General features: G+C 28.8%; 4 protein-coding genes across 4 annotated transcripts; 1 reads left to right on the plus strand and 3 right to left on the minus strand.

Annotated features, from left to right (window-relative positions):
* Positions 1 to 4,906: 4,906 nt before the first annotated feature.
* On the minus strand, positions 4,907 to 7,335 carry LOC128964425 (nucleolar protein 58-like). Its single transcript, XM_054311014.1, has 5 exons — positions 7,103 to 7,335; positions 6,545 to 6,936; positions 6,238 to 6,302; positions 6,039 to 6,173; positions 4,907 to 5,954 (listed from the first exon to the last, which is right to left on the minus strand). The coding sequence occupies exons 1-5, from the start codon at positions 7,145 to 7,147 to the stop codon at positions 5,017 to 5,019; spliced, it is 1,575 nt and encodes a 524-aa protein (XP_054166989.1). The 5' UTR covers positions 7,148 to 7,335; the 3' UTR covers positions 4,907 to 5,016.
* Positions 7,336 to 7,632: 297 nt separating this feature from the next.
* On the plus strand, positions 7,633 to 9,344 carry LOC128964264 (sin3 histone deacetylase corepressor complex component SDS3-like). The gene is made up of 7 exons (XM_054310842.1): positions 7,633 to 7,832; positions 7,898 to 7,976; positions 8,049 to 8,196; positions 8,256 to 8,508; positions 8,617 to 8,888; positions 9,002 to 9,113; positions 9,289 to 9,344. Exons 1-6 carry the CDS (start codon positions 7,757 to 7,759, stop codon positions 9,095 to 9,097), a joined length of 924 nt encoding a protein of 307 aa, XP_054166817.1. The 5' UTR covers positions 7,633 to 7,756; the 3' UTR covers positions 9,098 to 9,113; positions 9,289 to 9,344.
* LOC128964263 (NAD(+) hydrolase sarm1-like) lies at positions 9,290 to 14,489 on the minus strand. The gene is made up of 8 exons (XM_054310841.1): positions 14,339 to 14,489; positions 11,061 to 12,848; positions 10,801 to 10,977; positions 10,316 to 10,676; positions 10,122 to 10,221; positions 9,850 to 10,039; positions 9,637 to 9,758; positions 9,290 to 9,528 (listed from the first exon to the last, which is right to left on the minus strand). Exons 1-8 carry the CDS (start codon positions 14,402 to 14,404, stop codon positions 9,306 to 9,308), a joined length of 3,027 nt encoding a protein of 1,008 aa, XP_054166816.1. The 5' UTR covers positions 14,405 to 14,489; the 3' UTR covers positions 9,290 to 9,305.
* Positions 14,490 to 18,456: 3,967 nt separating this feature from the next.
* On the minus strand, positions 18,457 to 21,234 carry LOC128963898 (CAP-Gly domain-containing linker protein 2-like). The gene is made up of 6 exons (XM_054310439.1): positions 21,139 to 21,234; positions 20,971 to 21,043; positions 20,579 to 20,858; positions 19,807 to 20,431; positions 18,738 to 18,882; positions 18,457 to 18,644 (listed from the first exon to the last, which is right to left on the minus strand). Exons 3-6 carry the CDS (start codon positions 20,604 to 20,606, stop codon positions 18,627 to 18,629), a joined length of 816 nt encoding a protein of 271 aa, XP_054166414.1. The 5' UTR covers positions 20,607 to 20,858; positions 20,971 to 21,043; positions 21,139 to 21,234; the 3' UTR covers positions 18,457 to 18,626.
* Between the last annotated feature and the right edge of the window lie 471 nt (positions 21,235 to 21,705).

Consider the following 21,705-nt stretch of genomic DNA (forward strand, 5'->3'; position numbering starts at 1 on the left):
ATTGATATAAATTTTTTGACAAATTTTTTAAAAGGCATTTTAGCAATTTGCAACTGTGTGTGTGCGTGTGTGTGTATGTATGCGTGTGTGTATGTATGTATGTATGTGTGTGTGTGTGTGTATGTATGTGTGTGTGTGTGTGTGTGTGTGTGTGTGTGTGTGTGTGTGTGTGTGTGTGTGTGTGTGTGTGTGTGTGTGTGTGTGTGTGTGTGTGTGTGTGTGTGTGTATTAAGCATAGACACAAAAACATTTTTACTTATCTCTATATTAGATAAGCAATGATATGAACGAAAAAGCTAATGGCATTTAAAAGAGAGACTCTAATGGCACGAGTGGTAAGTGTGCCTAAAAGTTGCCGTTTCCGTAGACCCAACAATCCAACAATCAGTGAATGTGATAAATATGCGACAATTTTCTTTATTATTAGTAAGTAATGACTTGACTTCTAGCTTTTAGAGCACTTTTGTCATTATAGTTGAAATGTTTGTCTATTTTTTTGTTGTTGAAAAAGACAACTCAAATGATGGCCTCAAGTCTTGTTAAAGGTTTCAAAACCTCCCCAAAGAAAGCACAGACAATAGCCAAAGCAATTGAGCCCTCTTTTTGATGATAATGTTTGGACACTCTTTAGCGACAATAAAGCACATGCACTGACACAAACACACACACAAACACTACGACCACCCAAGCATTAGGTGTGTCCTCCAGTGAGATGTTCTCAGAAAACTTACTCCTTAAAGATGTTCAGCTCTTTTGACGGATAATTGGATAAAAACCCATTGAATCGATCGCTTATATTATATATATAAATATATATATATATATATAGCTTATCATTAACTGCATTACTAATTGGATAACTTAAATGCTTAACTAAATAATACACCTTTCAATATACTGTGTGTGCATATATATACTTCATCACATTGAATAGGTAAGAGAGAGAGAGAGAGAGAGAGAGAGAAAAAAATGTCGCAGTTTATTGTAAAATTATAACATCAATATTTTTTTTTTGAATAAATGTTTAGCATATGATATATAAAATATTTTTATGCAAATATATTTTTATAGGCGCATATATTCTGTATACACTGTATTTACTATTTTAATTATACCAATTGAACTACTCGTAGTGTTAGTATTATAATAATAAGCTATAAAAGGTTTTAATGAATAAATATTTGGCATATTTAGTGTCAATTAAATTAGATTTATATAAATAAATGTACAATTATTGTCACACATTTTCTCTGCCGATAAATAAAGTGTTCATTCATTCATTTATTTATTTATCCATTCATTCATTCATTGAAAATGACATATAAATTAAATTGATTTTTGCCACTCTTAGACACACTGTTAGAAGTGACAACTGATTTAAACCATTGAATTTTTGCATACAATAAACCCCTAAAATTTTATTTACTGTTATTTACAAAATATTTTTGGTTACTAAAGGCTTAAAACCGAAAAACTCAAATGAATGGGACAGACATAGATTTTTGGAGGATTCAATGGGAACGGGTATGTAATTCACAACATTTTGGCAATCATTTACTAAATGAAAAACAAAAATACAGATATACAGTATATATATTATATCGTATATATATATATATGTTAAATAAGTTTTTATTATCAGATTTTTGTTTTTCTTATATTTTTTAGACCCACTGTAATATATTTACTGTATTTGATGTATATTAATAGTTAATTTTTGTTTATATGATATGTAAAATATTGTACATATTTAATAATAACTAATAATTATAAAAAAAAATAATTATTATCATATAAACAGATATCTGTTGTAAGAAACATAAAGAAAATTTCAAACATAACCCATTAAGTGATGATAAACCGCAATAAACTCGTTGACAATACATTGTGCACACGTATGGTGTGTGTGTGTTGTGGTGTAGTGTTTCATCCGAAAAACGGCACACAATTACTGACCACTGGGTTTTTCATTGAAGAAACGGTATGTCAACTATTACAATGGGTTAGTTAAGCAAAACTTAATATTTATGACATTTATTGCGGTTAACCGCATTCATATATATAGACGATTCAAATACATAAATTTATTGTAAATTTTTGACAACAAAAATATACAGATGAGTCCTATAGGCTATACCTGTAAATTCAATATAATATAGAGCTTATTGTCTATTTGGAAAAATGTGTGGCAGACTTCTAGTCATAAATATCTATACTATCGGTCGGTCGGTCTCTCTCTCTCTCTCTCTCTCTCTCTCTCTCTCTCAATCACTCACTCACTCACTTTTAATGGTATTCCCTGTAAGTGATCAATAAAATGGTTTTTCACATTTTACGACAATTGTTTACACTGTATTATATCTCTCTTTTATAATATATATATATATGCATGATATATGCATTTATATGAAACAATAACAATTTAAATGCATTTATTTTATTTAAACTAGAAGTTTGGGGGAGAGAGAGATTGATAGAGAGAGAGAGAGAGAGAGAGAGAGAGAGAGAGAGAGAGAGAGAGCTAAATGTAAATTTCATATTTTTAATGATCCACTCAACGATAATACTTGTTATAAATTGTAAATATACGATACAATAGAAAATGCTTGTACTGTATATATAATTTTCCTATAACTTATAACAAATAATAGCTAGTATAAATATATAATTTGTTTGTATGATTTAACATGGGTTATATTTGTAATACAATACATAAATATATAAATATATATAGATATTTTTACTTGATAGTAGACATGGCTCATAAAGTTTAAATACAAATTATGAAAAACCAATTATCTGTATTTGATTGTTATTTTATGCATCCTATCGCTGGTATTGTTTGACTATATGTTATATTTATATAATGTATCATTTATAGGAAAGGGATGAAAATGTTTGATTCAAATATATAAATGTATATAATTGACGGCTATTATGGCCATATCTGGTTTGCTTATCTATTTATTTGTACAGTTATAGCCCACAATATTTTTATGTAATGTCTGTATCATTAAAGTTAGCTATCGTTGACTATTGTGTGTGGGGACAGTAGTTTGAAAGTTAACTATCGATGAAATGGTTGTATTACACTAAAGTGGTAGTAGTAGTAGTAGTCTTACAGTGAATATATGATATAAAAACATAAATTTATGACACAATTGCTTATTTTGATGGTAGGCTCCATAGAAATGGGACTATTTATTTGATATGAACATTAAGTCGTGAAGCAATTGATGGTTTGCTATTCATGAGATAGACAGACAAAATTGAGTGAACAGAGCGAGTGAAAGTGAGTGAGTGAGTGAGTGAGTGAGTGAGTGAGTGAGTGAGTGAGTGAGTGAGTGAGTGAGTGAGTGAGAGAGAGAGAGTGTGTGTGTGTGTGTGTGTGAGAGAGAGAGAGAGAGAGAGAGATAAAGAGAGATAGTCAGACTGTTTTGACCAATTGGATAGGCATTGATGATAGGAGAAGCAATTGAATGGCTAATATGTATTGTTCATCAAATGAGATAAAAAGCTATTAATCACTTCTCAAATGGCAAACTTCATGAATACCCATCCAATAAAAGTCTTGTTCCTCCCCCTCCCCAACCATAAACCTAACGGTTCTCTAGACGTGACATAAAGAAAACACTTGACTTTTTTGTTTGTTTTCATTATTAATTACAATACAATTTATTGCTATATTGGATGGATTTTTTGTAGACCATTATAACAATTGTTATATAGTATTATCTCTCAAAATAAGATAACTTTTCCAAACAAACCTTTATTTATATATAATAATATGTAACTAAAAACCCTTTTTATTGATATTGATTGATACAAACAGTCTATAATGGCAAACACTATACTGAAATGTTATATACTGTATACTGTATTATACGGTATAGTATTATAAATATAACAGAATATATATTGTAATTTATTTATTAATTTAACTTATAAATAATTTTATTATATAAAAATTTGATAAAAAATATTATTATTTTAAATTTATTATTAATAATGTATTAGAAATAAATTTACTTTAATTATAGGAATTTGTAACATAATGTGAATTAAAATTATTTTAAAAAATAATATTATTATAAACTAGATATTTTAGAAAGAATATTCATCTTAACTATATTAATATAAAAAAATTAATAAATTTTAAAAATATTTTTGTAATTAAAACAATTTATAATTTCTTAAATACATAAATACATAGTAAATTTTAATAGATATTTACAGACATTACTAATTTATTAGGTATTATTAATATTACAAACAATTTATTAAAGCTATAAATTTTCAATAAATACTACTGTATATAAAAGTCTATATTTTAATTTAATATTTTTTGTATATCACATCAATATATATATTATAGAGTCTATAATATAGACTCTATAGACATATTATACAGTAGAGTTTGATAAAATTCATTAAAAACAATATTTTCTATCTTCCCAATGGAAAGTTATTGGGAAACTTATGTGTATCCATACTGACACCTATTGAACGTTTATCATAAAATATAACTATTAATAGATAACCCAATAATTTATAAAAATATTACTAATAAACTAATTTAATTTAATTATATACAACTTTGCTACTGTTATTAATAAAATTAATATTAAAATACTTACTGTAAATTAATTATCTTCAAATAAACAAAAAAAAAAACATTCATAGCAATTAAGAGATGCTATTAATAAATAAAATACATTTACAAATTTGCTGGAAAAATTCCAAGTAAATTAATATGGGAAAGTTGCCCAAACAGTTTTCTGGTCAACAAGAAAATATATTATTGCATATTTCAAAATAAATTTTTTATCATAAACCAAAAAAAAATCAATTACTTTTAATAAAAAAAAAACAATAGAATTAATAATTTCAAAAATATGTGTATTTATTTATTTTATAGATAAAATAATTGTCAAATTTAATGATTAAATAATTGTTTTTAAAAATTAAATGATTTACTAAATTTTCAATGCAATCAAAAAAATACTATTATTTTTTTTATTCTGCACTCTCTTTCTTCTTCTTCTTCTTTTTCTTCTTAGCCGACGATTGACTCTCGCCTTCGTCTTCTTCTGCTTCTTGAGCCACCTCTTCCTCTACTGGCTCTTCCTTTACTCTCTTCTTCTTTTTCTTAGAATCCTTAGGCGTCTTTACCTCTTCCTCTGAATCTTCTTCTTCTGTTTTTACTTTTTTAACATCAGATGATTCGCCGACTTCTTCATCGGATTCGTCAAATGTCTTTCGTTTACTACCCGAGTGGGCTATTGTCGAGTCGGCCGCAGCTTTATATGTATGTATCTGTGATTTGTTGTCATACTTTTCAAACTTCGCCCTTTTCTTTCCGGTACCGCTAATCGCTCGCAGACCCGAATCTTCGAGTACTTTAAGTCGGGCCTCGAGTTTGGCTCTGTGTTCGACTCCCAATTCATTTGACGAGTCTTCGCCCAAAGCGTCGACACGAGTAGCCAGAGATGCTTTTGCGGCCAACATACGGGACATTTTGCCCTTAAGTTTCGGATTACTTTGGCCAATGAGCTGAGCGTGATATAAGAGACCGTATTTAGGGGTGTCGTGTTTGGTCTTCAAGGCCCGAAACAACGCTTTTTCGGCGCCCAATATCTGGACAGTAGAGGCCGGATGTTTGGCCAGATTCATTAGGGAACCGGCGTGCGATATGAGTCGGGCGCCGACCAATTCGCCGACAAGTACTGTCAAATTGGGAGCAATAGCTAACATTCGGTTTTTTAAATATTCAAACAATTGTGTCCGATATTCCTGTAAGTCTAAAACATTTTGGCATAACTGATGAATATTAATCATATCTTCTTCGGCAATCTCGGTTCCCATTGAAACCTCTGCCATCTCTTTAATTTTTGCTTCAATTTCTTCCGGCAAAATATCCGACAAATCAGTGTTGACAGCATTGGTACGCATTCCTAATAAAACATTTTATTTAATAAAGACATCAATGATTACTAATCTGAAGGCTCAAAGAAACAAACAGATCCCTCCTAACTAACCGACTGTCAAAACGGTTCGTATATAAGCTGTATTATCGGTAATTATTTTGGCCATTTCGGGAAAATGCCAACCATACCATTCCTTACTTCTCATTACATAATTGTTTAACTCTTTGTCCAAATCATCGAGAAGTGCTTAAGCAAAAAAAATATAACAATAAAACCAATAATTGTATTATAATTGACTAATAATACATACAAACTGCTTGTATGATCATTGTGTCCACTTTGTCGGGACTAAATTTCAGTCTATATCTACCGATTCTGTTGAAATAAAAAAAATTATATATTAATTACCGGTAATAGATATATTGTGATAATACATGACAACTAAATAATCAACATTTTTTTAACTGATCAGCGGTAGTGACGATAAAGACATTTATCAAAATCATTTAAATATTAACTATACTATAATATCAATGCAATCATCATTTCAGTTAACAATCAAACGGTGGTAATTTCAAGACAATCAATGATAAATAATAATCAAAGTAATAGCCAACCCGTGCGATAATCCCAATTGCATGGCCGCCTCGTCCTCTGCTGACCATTCGGGAACCAAATTCTCAATTTGCGACCGAATACCAGTCATCAGCTCTTGAATGGCCGAACTGGTCACACAACCGATGTTCAGCTTATCTTTGATAACGTTTCCCAGTTTTGCATCGGCAACGGCCAGCTCTTCGCTAACGTCTGTCAATACAATCTTTTTCAGCATTTTCTTCAACTTCTTGTTCATCTTTCCTTCGATCAGTGCTGTGGCCGAACTGATCGCTTCAGTGGTGTCTTTGAATCGCTCGAAGTGTTGTAATGCCAACAATTTGTTAGCTTTTTTCGACGATTCAAACTCTTTGTACAGACTGTCCACTTTCGATAACTTGGACTCATCGGTTAGCTAAAGATGATGATGAAGTAGTCGAAGAATAGATAACAGAAAAAACAATGAGATATTAACCACAAAAGTGTTTTAGGGAAGAGGCAAAGGATGAAGTGAAGGCAAAGATATGGGTGAAAAAATAGCAATCAATTTGATCACCGATGATGTCCTGCATTAACCATACCTTAAATATAGCGTAACCGACGGCCGTCTCAAACAAGACCAACATTTTTTTTTGTTTTGTTTCGGCCGACAAATCAGTTAATAATTATTATATTATTTAAAATCTATTTAAAAAAATGTTTGAATCAATCAATGATTTTAAAGCATTGCTTAAAACATTTTCAATGCATTTCTTGTTTTAGTTGAGAAAACACGTGTTATGTTTGGGTCTAACAGTATTACAGTCTCTCTCATTGGGAAATAAAACATGTATTTTGTTGGTCCATAAGTTAACATTGAAAACAAATAACGTCAGCATTTGTTTTTTGTGTAGTAAATAATTATTGTATTGTTGTATTGTATATATGGTATTCTGTATGGGTTTAGTAACATTCACAGAGAGGGGGGGGACTGAATGTCACATTAAGACGTACATTATGTTCATAAAAATCGTATCCATTGACTGACATCTAATGTTTGCCACGAATTCAAAAATGATTTGATTTTTTCCATTCAAAAGACTAACAAATAATACAATAATATAACAAAAAAAAAAGTATTTATTAGTCGTTTGTTTTGATAATAATATTGTTGTCGTCGTTGTGTTTGACATATCTTTTTTTGGCCCAATAATTGTTGTGACCATTAGATCCATTGCACGAAAACAACAACAAAAATGAGTGAATACGACTGTGAAGACGATTTGAGTGCCGATTATAACGACTTATATGAGGTCCGAGACTCGGATGAAGGTCTGTTGAAATTCAAAACCCAATATCTCTTCACTGTATTTATTGATATCTTGTGTATATTACAGACACTGAAGACGCCTCGGAAACAGATGTGGTTCTCAAATACGACAATACAGACAACGAATACACAGAGATTAAGGAACAGTAAGTTTGGTGTTGTTGTTGATGATAATGAAGATGTCATTTTGTATTTGATGTCAATTTATATGATTACAGGATGTATAGGGATAAGTTGGCCACTCTTAAGGACCAATTGAATCAATTAGAAGCTGGTCTTCATCCCGAATATAAGCGCCGAATAGCAAAACTTCTTGAGATACACGAAGAAAGGAAAATGTTTAGCGAAGTGTTTGTCAAGTTTGAGGTATATTTAATATTCTTAAGACAATATTTACCAACTAATTTGATTAACTGATCCAATAGAATGAACGCATCGAAAGAGAGTATTTTCTGGAGAAGCGTTCGGCCGCTCGTGAGTTTGAAGAGCGAAAAATTGAATTAAAAGAGTCGCTAATCATTGAATTGGAAGACAAGAAAAAGATGGTCGAAAGCGAACGAATCACTCTGGAGTTGACCAACGATTCGGTGGAACCGAAACCGTTGACCACTAGAAAGTTGCGGCGACGACCTAATGAACCGATTCCCATACCGGAGAAGAGGCGTCGGGCCTCACCTGATATCCTTTCAATTGATTTTTTTTGTTGTTATTATTTGTCATTCAAATTATCTTATAATCAAGTTTTTCCTTAACTTTCTATTTTTTTAAATTTTTTTGAATCAATACCTCAGTTAAATCTATTGCTAGAAGACAGCGATATTAATGAAGATCTGAAAATCTTGAGCCGATGTAACAACAATGCAAAACTCAGTGCCACGACGTTCAAGAAGTTTTCAATTGCCAATATGGATATGGATAGTATGGCACCGGATGCCAAAATTGAAGACGGAAAACTGTTTTACGATAAGAAATGGTTCCATAGGGGACAGAATGTCTTCATCGAGTCATCTAATGATACAAAATTTAATGCAATTCTCGTACAAATTGGCACTTCAGAGGTATTTTGAATGAATAATTTGATTACGAAATTACAAAAAACACTATTTTATTATAAAAACTAATTATTTTTTTTTGTTTGTTTTTTTCAACACAATTTGACAATCAATTCAAGATATGGATTAAAAAGCCTAATGAAACCATTAAATCAAAGATATCTCTATCGGATTTACATAACGGAAAATATTCGCTTTTTAGGCGTTCCTCATAATATACATCATAATTGGGTGAATAAATTTTTATAAATATAAATAATAATAATTTAAAGTATAAATTTCATTTTTATATATATTGATATATTATATATTGTTAAAACATAACATAAAAGTTTCATTTTAATTAAAAATAATAATAATTTAATGTCACTTTTAAGTATATATAAATTAACTTAATTATTGTCAGTCCAGTACTGTATACTACTATTCGCTGCACTTTCCACTTCCGCTATCAAAGCTACCACTTCTATGATATGCCGGTGGTTTCGAAGCAATCGATGGTGTGCTGGGAGTGGGCGGTACAGCCATCGTAGTATTATTATTATTATTGAGACGTAACTGTGCACTCATATCAAGCTTATTAGTCTCGCCGCGCATAAATCGCTCCAATTTGTCCACACAAGCGTCTTGATAGTCGTGGATCCATCTAATAATAACAATTACATCAAAATTGGACAGTTAGATTGACACTGAAAAGCATATGTATTGTTAATAAACCCCATCAACAATGACGGGGAGGGGAGAGGAGACAAACCTGACGGCATTGAAATAGCAAACGGCTCGCATATCTTCGGGAAGTGCTTCGGCGTCAGGCCATTGAAAGCTATCCAGTATTGGAATGATATTACATTCACTTTTTAACGCTTCCACCACTTCCTAAAAGAGATTGTAAAACAATAATTGTTTGTCTCTTTTTTATCGACAAGAAATCAGGTATATCTTTAAAACCAATCAATGAATGACTAACTTTATGGATCCAGTCTTTGCATTCGACATCATTGACACATCTGTCCAAAGCGTTGGGTGTGAGGACTAGTAGGAAATACTTTGCCTGACGTATAGAACTAAGCAAATTGTTGTCAAACTTTCCGGCCTCCAGACGCTCGACGTCTATGAATACCGAAAAGCCTCGCAGTTGTAAATGTACTTTTAGTAGACTTTTTTTTGTAAAAAATAAATTATTATTATTATTATTTTCTTTTTTATTTTATACAGTATATGCTATATATTGTTAAATACCTGGCTAATTGTGATCCATTAGAGCGCCTATAGCTGACAAAAATGTCGACCCTATCGTTCATGTCTTTGACTTCATTTGCCGGAATAATTTCATTAATGCCTTTCGTTTAGAAAATTAACAAAAAAAGAAAATAATTATTAATCGGAATATTCTTGAATAGGATGATGTGTTTTACTATATTATATATGAATACCTCTAATGGTTTGCATTATTTTCATTCTGTGTATACTATTATTAACTTTGCATTCATTCTGGAGTATGTCCTCATCGAGGAACCGGAGTGTGTTGTGGTCGACACCGCTTTGGATCAATGAATAGGTATATCTGGAGAACTCCTGGCCCAATGAATTGAGCACTGAATTCAAATTTGTTGAATCACATGAAGAATAATCACTAATTCGCTGCAATTTTTCTAACTCTCGAAGAAATCGTTTCCTAAGGATTCCGTTTTTGATGCCAATATCGTCGCGCAGCATATCTTCAGATAATTGCAATAACAGATCTCCATCGACACGACTGACTATGAATTCGTTAACGAATTGACAAAATCCTATCTATTGATACCATTAGAAAAAAAGAAACAAAATACAAAACAATACATTTATAAGAAAAATAAGTTATTTAAATGATTACACGATATGTCAGTGGATTTTTTGTTGTTATAATGATATAACAAACCTGTTTCACCCATTCTTTTACGTCTTCACTGGTCCAAAGTGGGACCTGTTGTGATAGTTTATGGGGTATTTCTTCGCCAATCAAACTGAGAGCTTGAGCCGCGTATTTGGAAGCGATAGCGTTTGGACAACCGGCCACTGTCTTCAAGGCCTCAATACATCCAATCTCACGGAAAACCTATATATTTGTTTGTTTTTTATAGATAAATATAACCAATAGTCGTAAAAAAAGTTGTAAATAACTAAAAATAACACACAAACCGATGTTTTTTCTTGAGTTTTCTTGATCCAGGCCTCCATTGCAAAGTGAAATGCGGCCAAACTTCGGGCCTCTTCTCGGTTACTGTTGAGCACCGGTACCAGTCGTTTGAGCCAGTTCTTGGACTGGCCGTGAATATGTGACGTACAGCTCTGGGCAAAGTCTTTCGGATTGTGACTCGAGATGAACGGTTCGACTAAGTTAAGTGTTCCCGATTTGAGAACCGCTGCTTCCACTTCTTTGTTGGCCACTAATACAGCTATGGCCAGACAGGCATAGTATTTGATGTTGTCGTCGTAGTGAAAGGCCAGCGGAAACAACCAAACCGGTACTTTCGATTGAATCATTGTTAACTGATTGTCTGGTCCGCCGTACAGCGATAGGTTGGCCAGAGCCGAGGCGCAGTGTCTCAAAGTGGTTATATCAGTACTGCGGCATTCAAACAGTATACTGTCGAGACCGCCCAATGCGATCACTTCTTTGCAAACGTCTTCCGAATGTTTGAACAGATGCTCCAATAGTCCGGTTCCCACTCTGGTCTCCTCAATAGAGTTCATGTCGACACACTTGCACGCAATGTTGACCACATCGGACAAACCGTTTTGCGTTTTGCAAACATAGTCCCTGTTTTCGGCAGTTAAACACTGTTCCAGTAGTTGTGCGCTTAAGAACTGGATCTCATAGTCGACACCCGGTTCGCAATTTTTTATAAGTATTTCCAGAGCGCCGCCCTCTCTAATAATCTTCGACATATTGAATCCCAAATCGTAGCCACACTGTGGCACAGACCAGGCCTTCCGTATCATATCAGTCATTACAGTCAATATTTCCACTGAATCTCTGTTTAAGTTAAACTTTTCGACCAAATTCGACATTTTTCGCTCCAATTTATCCATTGATCCCTTCATGTCTGGACTTTCGTCATAATTGCCAATATAGTTAGTGGTACTGTTGGATCTGTTCAGTGAACTATTGGTGGTGGCGGCGGCTGCCGAACTCAATACATCAAACTCCAAATCCATTTCATTGGCCAACGACAGCATTGTCGGCGAAAATGGTTCTTCGATTAGCGGTTGTGCTGACGAATCAATTGCATTGTGATTCAAAAATTGCAAATTATTTGACGCCAAATTCGACGACGACATGAATCTAGAGGAAGAAGAATGAGACGAAGACTTTTGATTCTGAATGAGTCCGTGAGCTGAGACCATTCGTTCTTCTTTTTGTGACTCATAGGTCTTCTTCTGGGCGATCGAGTCGTCCGTACAGAAGTTCAACGAACTGGCTTTGGCTGTACTTTGGTGCGTATGAAGTGTATCGCCGAACTGCATCTGCTTCTGGTCCTGACGTATGGCTGCCATCTTTGAAGCAGAAAATCCGTTGCCCTCTAACTTGGACTTCAGTGCCGACAAAGAGCTTCGCTCTTCAAACGATGTATCGTTTGACTGCAATCGTCTTAGCTCTTGATTGCTGGCCGTTGTCTTCTGGGCTTTGAAGCCGTCGCCCATAAGTTTCAATTTCGAGGCTTCCGTTTTCATCCGATGTTCATATTTGGACGACCGCTGAACACCGCTGCTGACCGATGCCGGTATCAGCGATGCCGACGTCGACGACGCCGACTCATCGTTGTCGCTATCATTGGGCGAAGTGCAGACAATTGGCAAACTATCGGAACAGTTATTTGTTCCCAAATTATGTCTATCGAAATCAATACTACTCTTTCTTTCTGATGACGTTTGGCTTAAGATTTGTGACTTTTTGTTGGATATGTTTTCCGAAAAACTTGAAAGCTATAGTCAAGTGATGAGAAAAAAATAACTCATTTGTAAAACATATTTTATAAAGTATTTTATCTATGAGTTTAATTACATTAGAAAATTTATTATTTGTATTTACAAGTGCTTAATGTTATTTATTTATATAAATATTTTCTAATAATAAATATTTATATAATATTCATCTTAATATTGCAATCATTTCTAACATAATAAAATTGAAGATAAATACAAACAAAAATTAAGTTATTTATATATATATAAGTCATATCATAGTTATCGATGATTCTATCGCTTTATTATTCATTAGAAAAAATCTAATTTTAGATTTTATAAAATTATTATTATTATTATTGCAATAATGATTTCATTTGCTTAATAACTTTAGACTGAAATAATAATTATAAAAAACAAAAAAAAAACTATAAATAAAATCATTCATTAAAGTTCTGATTCTGCAAATTCCATTGGAAATTCCTTAAGATATTTATTAGAGAATATTTAACAATTCAAATACAGTATATATATATATATATATATATATATATACTGTATATATAATTTATATACTGTAGTAATATATGACATATATATAAACAGTTAAACAATGAATTTAAATGTTTTTAAGGATTTACCCATTAATATACTGAATAATAATCTTTTTGTTATTTTTCAAAAAAAAAAACTATTAATTACTATTTATCCCTATTTATTTTCAATAGTAATAATTTATTTTTGTGTAGTTTTATGTTTAATTTAATTATTAAAAATACCAATTAATTTTTTTTGTTGATTGAGATTACTATTATATTATTACAAATAATAGAGTTTATTCAATAATCATTCAATTATGTATGTATTTAACAATACTAATAATTATTCTATAGCTGAACAAAATGATATATAATTAAATGTCTATATTTAGACTAATCATTATTTAAATTTTTTTTGTATAATTATTATAATTTATACAAACTATCAATAATACTGTACTAATATAAGCAAATTATTTTTTTTGTCTTTAAATGTTATGCTTAAATGTAGTGTAAAAAAATATTTGCTAAAATTATTGTTTTTTTTTATTTTACACATTTTATACATTATGTACTTACCTCTACATATTACGTACTAATTATATATACAACATATTGTTATATAATTTATAATTATTATAATTAGTAATATTAATAATAATGTGTAAATTGTTTGTAACTTTTTATTTACATTATATACTTTATATACTTATAATTTTTTGTTGTTGAATAAAAACAAACGCATAATAAGTTTTGTTATAAACAATTTGCCAACTCTTAAGTCATTTACTCACTATTTAGTGAAATTTCTTTTATGAATAAATAATTTTTTTATGAGACAAATGTGTAAAACAAACCAAAGACACACAAAAAAAACAATAAAATCAACAAAACATAGATAACTATATTTAATAAACATTACATTTTAAATGTCATTTTAATTGATATATTAGTCTTTGAATATCTGTTTACCTGATGTTTGAAGAAATCGGAACTCTTCTCAAAGTTTGTGGCATTCGTTGAATTAATACTTTTCATTGTTATATCGTTTGTCTGGTTTTCGGTGATGTCTTTCCTATCATTTAAATCGTCCGTTTGTTTCAAAACTATTTGATTCAATAAATGTAATGTAATTATCAGTATTATTATTATCTTAATATTATTGCTTTTAAAAACTCGAGTTTATATTAAATTTATATATTTATATTATACAGTATAATAAAAATAATAATAATAATATCACTATGAATTTATTAATTTATTTCATAATAAATATATAAATTTATATAATTGTATAAATATATTTATAGAAATAAAATCAAATGGGGTTTTTTCAAACACATTAACACATAATTCTTCAAATTGTTTTGATAGCTATTCAAAAATTATCCAGAATTTAAACTGTATGTGTGTTTGGGAATCGTTTAGATAAATAATAAAATGACACAAAACATATGAGTATATTATGAAACTAATTCATTCAAAAATAAATGAAAATTTATGTATATATATATTACAATTATATATACAAAAATTTAGATGACATAATCACCTGAATCTTTTAGATCATTACTAATACATAATGTTAAAGAGTTGTTTCTACTATTATTACAACTATTATTATCACTATTATTATTACTATTTGTATTACTATTATTATTAACGTTATTACTATTAGTTTTAGGTTTAAATACTGATGTAAACGCTTTTTTCATGATTGCAATCAATTGATGGCAACTATTACTTGATTACAATACTTAATGTGTGAATAGGTTTTGCTCTAATAAATGGTTTTTCAAGAATCGTATGGATTCTTATATTTTGTTTATTGACTTAAAATTGTTGCCAAAAACCTCACTATTACTCTCTCTCTCTCTCTCTCTCTCTCTCTCTCTCTCTCTCTCTGCCTCTCTATCCTCCCATACTCTTAAGTTTTTGCTATACTATTAATAGAAACCCTCATTCAGTGTTTAATTTTAGATAAAGTAGTAGAAAAAATCTCTCCAATAATTATGAATCTCTCTAATCATTTGTGTATTAGAAGTGTGTGTGATATAAAAAAATTTATTATAATATAAAATGCTATTTATTATTACACTACTTGTAATGCGCTTTATTTTTATAAAAGCAAACAAATTGTGCTAATTTAAGTGTTTTTTAAAATAAAAAAATCTATTTGCTAACAAAAATATCTAGCTAATTTAACTATTTATACATATTTACTCCTACTATATATTGAATATTTATAAATTATCAATACATACTGTAGTGCAAACAATTATACAAACATTTTTTTAAGCACGCAACTTATTTTTACAATTATTTGATTTTAAATAAGTGGAAAAAACATTTTGTAGTTATCAGTAGGTTTTGTATTACATAATGATTTAAAGTACATTATTATTAGTATTATAATTAGTTATAATGTTTTAAAAACAATTTTTTTTTGTTTAACAAAATGACTAATGTAGTAAAATAGTAGTAAAAAAGTTTTATTGATAGAAATTTTTTTCTGTATTTCTCACAAAAAAATACAGACAAAAAAAACATTTGATGAAAATGTTGTGTCAATTATACTATAGTATACTACAGTACAGTAGTATTACTATTACTAATAATATATATGCTATAAATTGTCATTTACTTATGTAAACAAGTAATTTTTAGCTTAGGTTTGCCCTGTTTTTTAAAAATATAAACCATATTATTATTATCATTGCTTTCCAAAACAAAAATCGTGTTAAAACTAAATATACAGTATTATAATGTTTAAGCGTCTAAAAGCCAATAATTATTTATTTCATAGCATTTATTTTATTTTAGTTTTTTTTCGTCAAATACTGTATGTAAATAATTTTATAAAATTTAATTTATATTTTGTTGCATGTCAATTGAAATTATAGCACTGCATTGTTAGTCAATATAATAAATTTTAATTTACTATTGTATCAATCAATTACACAGAATCATAAAAATAATGTTTAAATAAATTATAATTAATTTCTAAAAAACTATTGATATTTAACAAACTATTAACAACAACAAAATGTATATAAATAAAATCAGTCATTCAATGACAATCAAATACTACTACCATTACTAATGATATATAAAAATATATATATAATTAAATCACTGGGGGTTTCATTTAAAAATTAATTATCATAAATATTTACTTAAAAAATAATGTTAGACTATATAAATAAAAATGAAATAAACAAATATTTCAACTGTTTCTTAATTACATATATTATATACAGTATATATATATTTAAAAATTTTGACATAAAGTTTAGATTCAGACATATGATTAATATCTTACTAAATAAAAAAAATTTGAATGTCTTTCTAGAAAATAAATACTTTTCAAATATAGACAGTTTTATCCGATACACTAAAGTGTAATGTATTATATAGTTTGATAATAATAATAATAATAATAATAATATCATAGTATATATTATAAAAAATGTTATAAAATTATACCGAAATTTTTTTTTAGGTATCATTGAGTGTACCCTTCAAAATAAAGTGTAGGATATTTGAGAGCTTACCTTAAAATAAAAAATATTTATTTATATATTTTTTTAAAAATCACATCACAGTTATAAACAACAACAACACCAACAATAACAACATTCCCGTATAAATGCCATGAATTTTTAGATTTAAAATATCATTTAATTGATAAAAATCATTGACATATACTGTTCATTAAGTTAACTAAATATTGAAAAAAATCATTTTTGTTTTAAATTAGAAAATTATTTTTAATATTAAAAAATAAATTTTGAAAAACTTCAGATTTTGTTTACTGATTTAGAAAATAAAAATTTTAAAAAAATCGACAATTGATTTAGTTTTGTCAGCTTTGATGACAATATTTGTCAAAAATATTTTTGATTTTTTGCTGTTTATTGCATTTTATTTGAATTTTTATTTTTCGGTTAGTATATTATTATTATTATTCATATTATGAATTTTATAACACAAACATTATATATATAGTATATACAGTACATACACACAGAAAAATTCGTTGAATGTATAGTATATTTTTTTGGTTAAATCATCACAAAAAAAATTTCTTGTAAATGTATTTGAGAAAAACTTTTGTTAGTAATAATAATAATAATAATAACAGTTAGTCATAGAGCGGATGCGTATACCTCTGCTGCTCAGCTCATGGAGTTTGTGGTGTCGGATACTATTTTTAATTAACGCAAATAGGATTTTCAAGTTTACAGCCACCCACTCCTCCTTTACAGTGATATGATATATACAGTATAGAATATATTGTATATAAATTAATATATTATAATATTATTGTCACAAAATAAAATATGTTATATTTGTTGCTTTAGTTTTTTTTATTTATATATACTTTATTCACTTACTATTTATTTCCAGAATATGCCATAACTTTTAGGATACACTCCAAACCCATATCTGTCCAATCAATCCAAGGCTAGTTAAAAGTTTTTTTTTATAAAACAAATAAAAAAATTATATTTATTTTATTCAAACTATTTTTTGATAATTTCAATATTTATTTACTCTCTCTCTCTCTCTCTCTCTCTCTCTCTCTCTCTCTCTTTCTCTTTCTCTCTCTTGTTAAGTAAATAATAAATAATCAAATAAAAGATGCGAAAACAAAACCTTTGTTTTATCAACAAAAAAACATGTTATATAAGTATTACTTAAAACATATAAATCTTATCTAACTTTCCTCTAAAAAATGTCCAAACCTTTATTAAATACACAAACATTTTAATAAAAAAAAATTTGTTTAAATAGTAATTATTATTATTTTTATGATTCTTGTAATGAAAATCAATGCGAAAATTCATTTGAAAATACAATTGCAATTTATTATTGTTTTAAAACGAAATCAAATTGTCAAATATGTACTGCAATTTTTTGATGAAGAAATTTTGTTTTTTCAATCATAAAACAAACAAACAAACAAAAAAACAAGTGTCAAATTTTTTTTTCATTTAAACAAAAAAACTATATAAATATCATTATAATGTTAACAAATTGAAAATTGAATAATATTAATTGAAACTATTTTTTTTAAAAGGTGATAGATTTGTGTGTGTGTTTATAAATGACTTTTTTTTAATAATTATTTGTGTAATCCATGGTGTAATACCAAACCATTTTGTTGTTGTTGTTGTTGATGTTGTTTTTATTTTGTGTAGTAATGTATCTTTTTCTTCTTCAAAATGTCTTCAAAAATTTTTTTTAAGTCTAATTTCTAGTAATTGGTCTGAAACTGCAATTATAATGAGATAAAAAATTTATATATTTACAGTACAATTAATTTGAAACATTTAGAAAATTATATTTAAAAAAAAAAATTTAATACCCGTGTGCTTTTCCATACAGGTTTATCAGTGGTGGAAGTGGTTGTGTTTAGGAACCGGGTTTTAGTAATTGTGCGGACAGCCTCTCCTTTAACTACTTTATCAATTGGTGCAAATAAACCGTAGCGTTTGGGACAAATAAAATATCTATACACACAAACAACAAAATAAAACAAAACAAAATAGTTATCAAAACAAAATAATAAAATTATTGAATATATAATCTAACATAATTATTGTACTATAATTTATATTATAATATATATGCTATTTATCAGATCATTACTATTATATAAGATTTATCTTATATTACAGTATAGAATCTATAATAAATTTTTTTTTGGTTACTATGTGTTTAAAATACTGCATAAATTGCATACATATTGAGATACACTGCAAGAATCCAATTAACTTAATACAGAATATGATAACTTTAAAAAGCATTAATAATTTATTTTAATATATATATAATTATAATTTTATAATTTCTAAATTTATATATAAATCAAAAAAAAAGTTATGTGTGTCTGTATATTAGTCAAACACCTACATAAAAAATTGTTTAAATCTCGTTTAATTACTCTCGCAAAAAATAGCAAAAAAAATCGTTTAATTTTTTACAGTCCATTGATTTTGATGAATAAAACTCATGATAACTAACAAAATGCGTGTAATATATAAATGAAAGACAAAACACAATTATTAAATGAATTCCTCGGAATCGGTATATAAATAGAGTGTTTGTCTTTTTCAAGGCTTTCCCTAACAAAATTATGTTATGATATGATATGATGAGGGATAACACACACACACAATAACAATAAAAGATACTATAAATCACATAACAATACCAAACATAGTAATAGACAATCAAACAAATTAATTGAAAATAGTTTGGCAAATAGTTTTTTTTTGTTGGCAAAACTAATCAAAATAATAATTATTGTAATAATAATAATAACTATTAAATATAAATAATATAAAAATAAATAATAAATACTACAAAAATATGCAGAATATTTACAGAATAAAATAGTAATTAATATTATATTTTTAAAAAAATTCTCATACCTTCTACCGGCAACTGATCCATCATTTTTACCGTTTGGTTCGTTAAGTTCGAGTCCAACCCATATTCCGCTTGAAAACTGTGTCCGTCCGATATAGCGAACCCGACCCGACTGTACGCCTGTTTCCTTGGTATTGACTACCACTCTGTCGCCGATTCGGATATTATTGTTTGGATCGTCGGACGTAGTCATTGTTGTCACTTCGGTTACCAGTTTGGCCGGACCACGAGTCGGCAGAGCATAATGAGGAACCGGTTTATTAACATATTCAGTGGTTGTCGATCTGATTTTGCCGTCGGGTGACTGCGAACGCACTGTTCGGGTCAGTTTGCTTTTGTCCTTATTGTCGAACGAATACAATCGGTCGCCGTTAGTGTCCACCGGATAGCGTGACAAACGATACAGTCGACAGAATAGTCCGCGAAACGGTTCGCATTGGAAATAACGGACGCCATTAATGGTTCCGTCGTTTTTCCCGTTATAACTATCTAAGACAATGCCAGCCCACTCTCCTTTGGCAAACTTGGTCTCACCGATGAACTGTACATAACCGGGTTTTTTGCCGTTAACCCAAACCCGGTCGCCAACAATTAGGTCGTCGGTGTCGGCCGTCAATGCACTGCTGTCTATAATAAGAAAATTTTTACAAAAAATAAAGATTGACTTTAGTTTTAATTTAAATTAATAATTTTATATATACAATATGTATAATATATATATATACTGTATATATAAAACAATTTAAATAATTTAAATTTATTTGTATCATATACTTCTTGAATACGCTGCACTGTCATCCATGACTATTATTAAATAGACAAACAAACTAACAAAACAACTAACTGTTCCCTAAATAAGTCAAATAAATATATATTTTTAAAACTTTAAAATCTGTGTCAATATCTCTGGAGATTAAAAAGTTTTTTAAAACAAATAAAATCCTTTGTTTTCACAGAAGAACAAGAAAAACAAGAGTTGTTCACACGTTGTCCTCTCTTAAAGGTATCACTTCTACTGAGAGGGTTTGCACGACGACGACGACGACGACGATGACTGAGAGAAGAAGAAGAAGAAGATGTGCTTTCAAAGCATATTATTTACACAAACAGAAAGAAAGAGAGATAAAGAAAGAGTGAAAGTGAAAGTCAATGATAAAAAACTATACCCAAAATAGGGGCTATAATTGCGATGGAAAGGTGTGTAAAATGAAAGATGTGTGGGATGTTGTGTTTTTGACTCTGATTGGGAACAGTATATAATATATATATATATATGATTTATAAAAGATCTTTTAAATATTTGATTTTCAATGATATTTCTTCAATATATATACATTAATAGTTGCGTTGGATGTCTATAAATGTACATCAAATGGTTTAAACAGGTTTTTTATTGCAGTCTCTTTCCAATCTCCTCCCTCTCCGCCCAACGGCTATTGAAATCAAAAATGTTTTTTTTAAATGCAATTTGTTTAGCAGTTTATTATTATTATTATTAGTATTATTAGCCGATAATTACAGTATTTTTTAACTAAATACTCTTCATTTAACCTTCAAAATTATGACAACAAATTATTTTTTTCAATTTTTCAATTAATAACTTATTAAACCCAACAACAAAAAATTATTATTATTATTATAATTGGCATATAAGTGATGGAAATAATTATATACACAATGCAAACAAACAACAACAAAAATGCTCTATTATACTGTAATATACTGTAGTATATATATATATATATATATATTGTACTATTATTAGCTGGATATTTATATTTTAATTATTTTTTTTTTAGATGATTAGTAACGCTTTATACATAATTTGTTTCAAACAAATAATAATAATAATAATTATATAATATATTTTTCAATTCTTTCAATTGTATTATATTTAAATA

The sequence above is a fragment of the Oppia nitens genome, unplaced genomic scaffold (assembly GCF_028296485.1).
Source record: "Oppia nitens isolate AA-2021 unplaced genomic scaffold, nextdenovo-longstitch-racon4-pilon3 scaffold8_pilon_pilon_pilon, whole genome shotgun sequence".
NCBI lineage: Eukaryota > Metazoa > Arthropoda > Arachnida > Sarcoptiformes > Oppiidae > Oppia > Oppia nitens.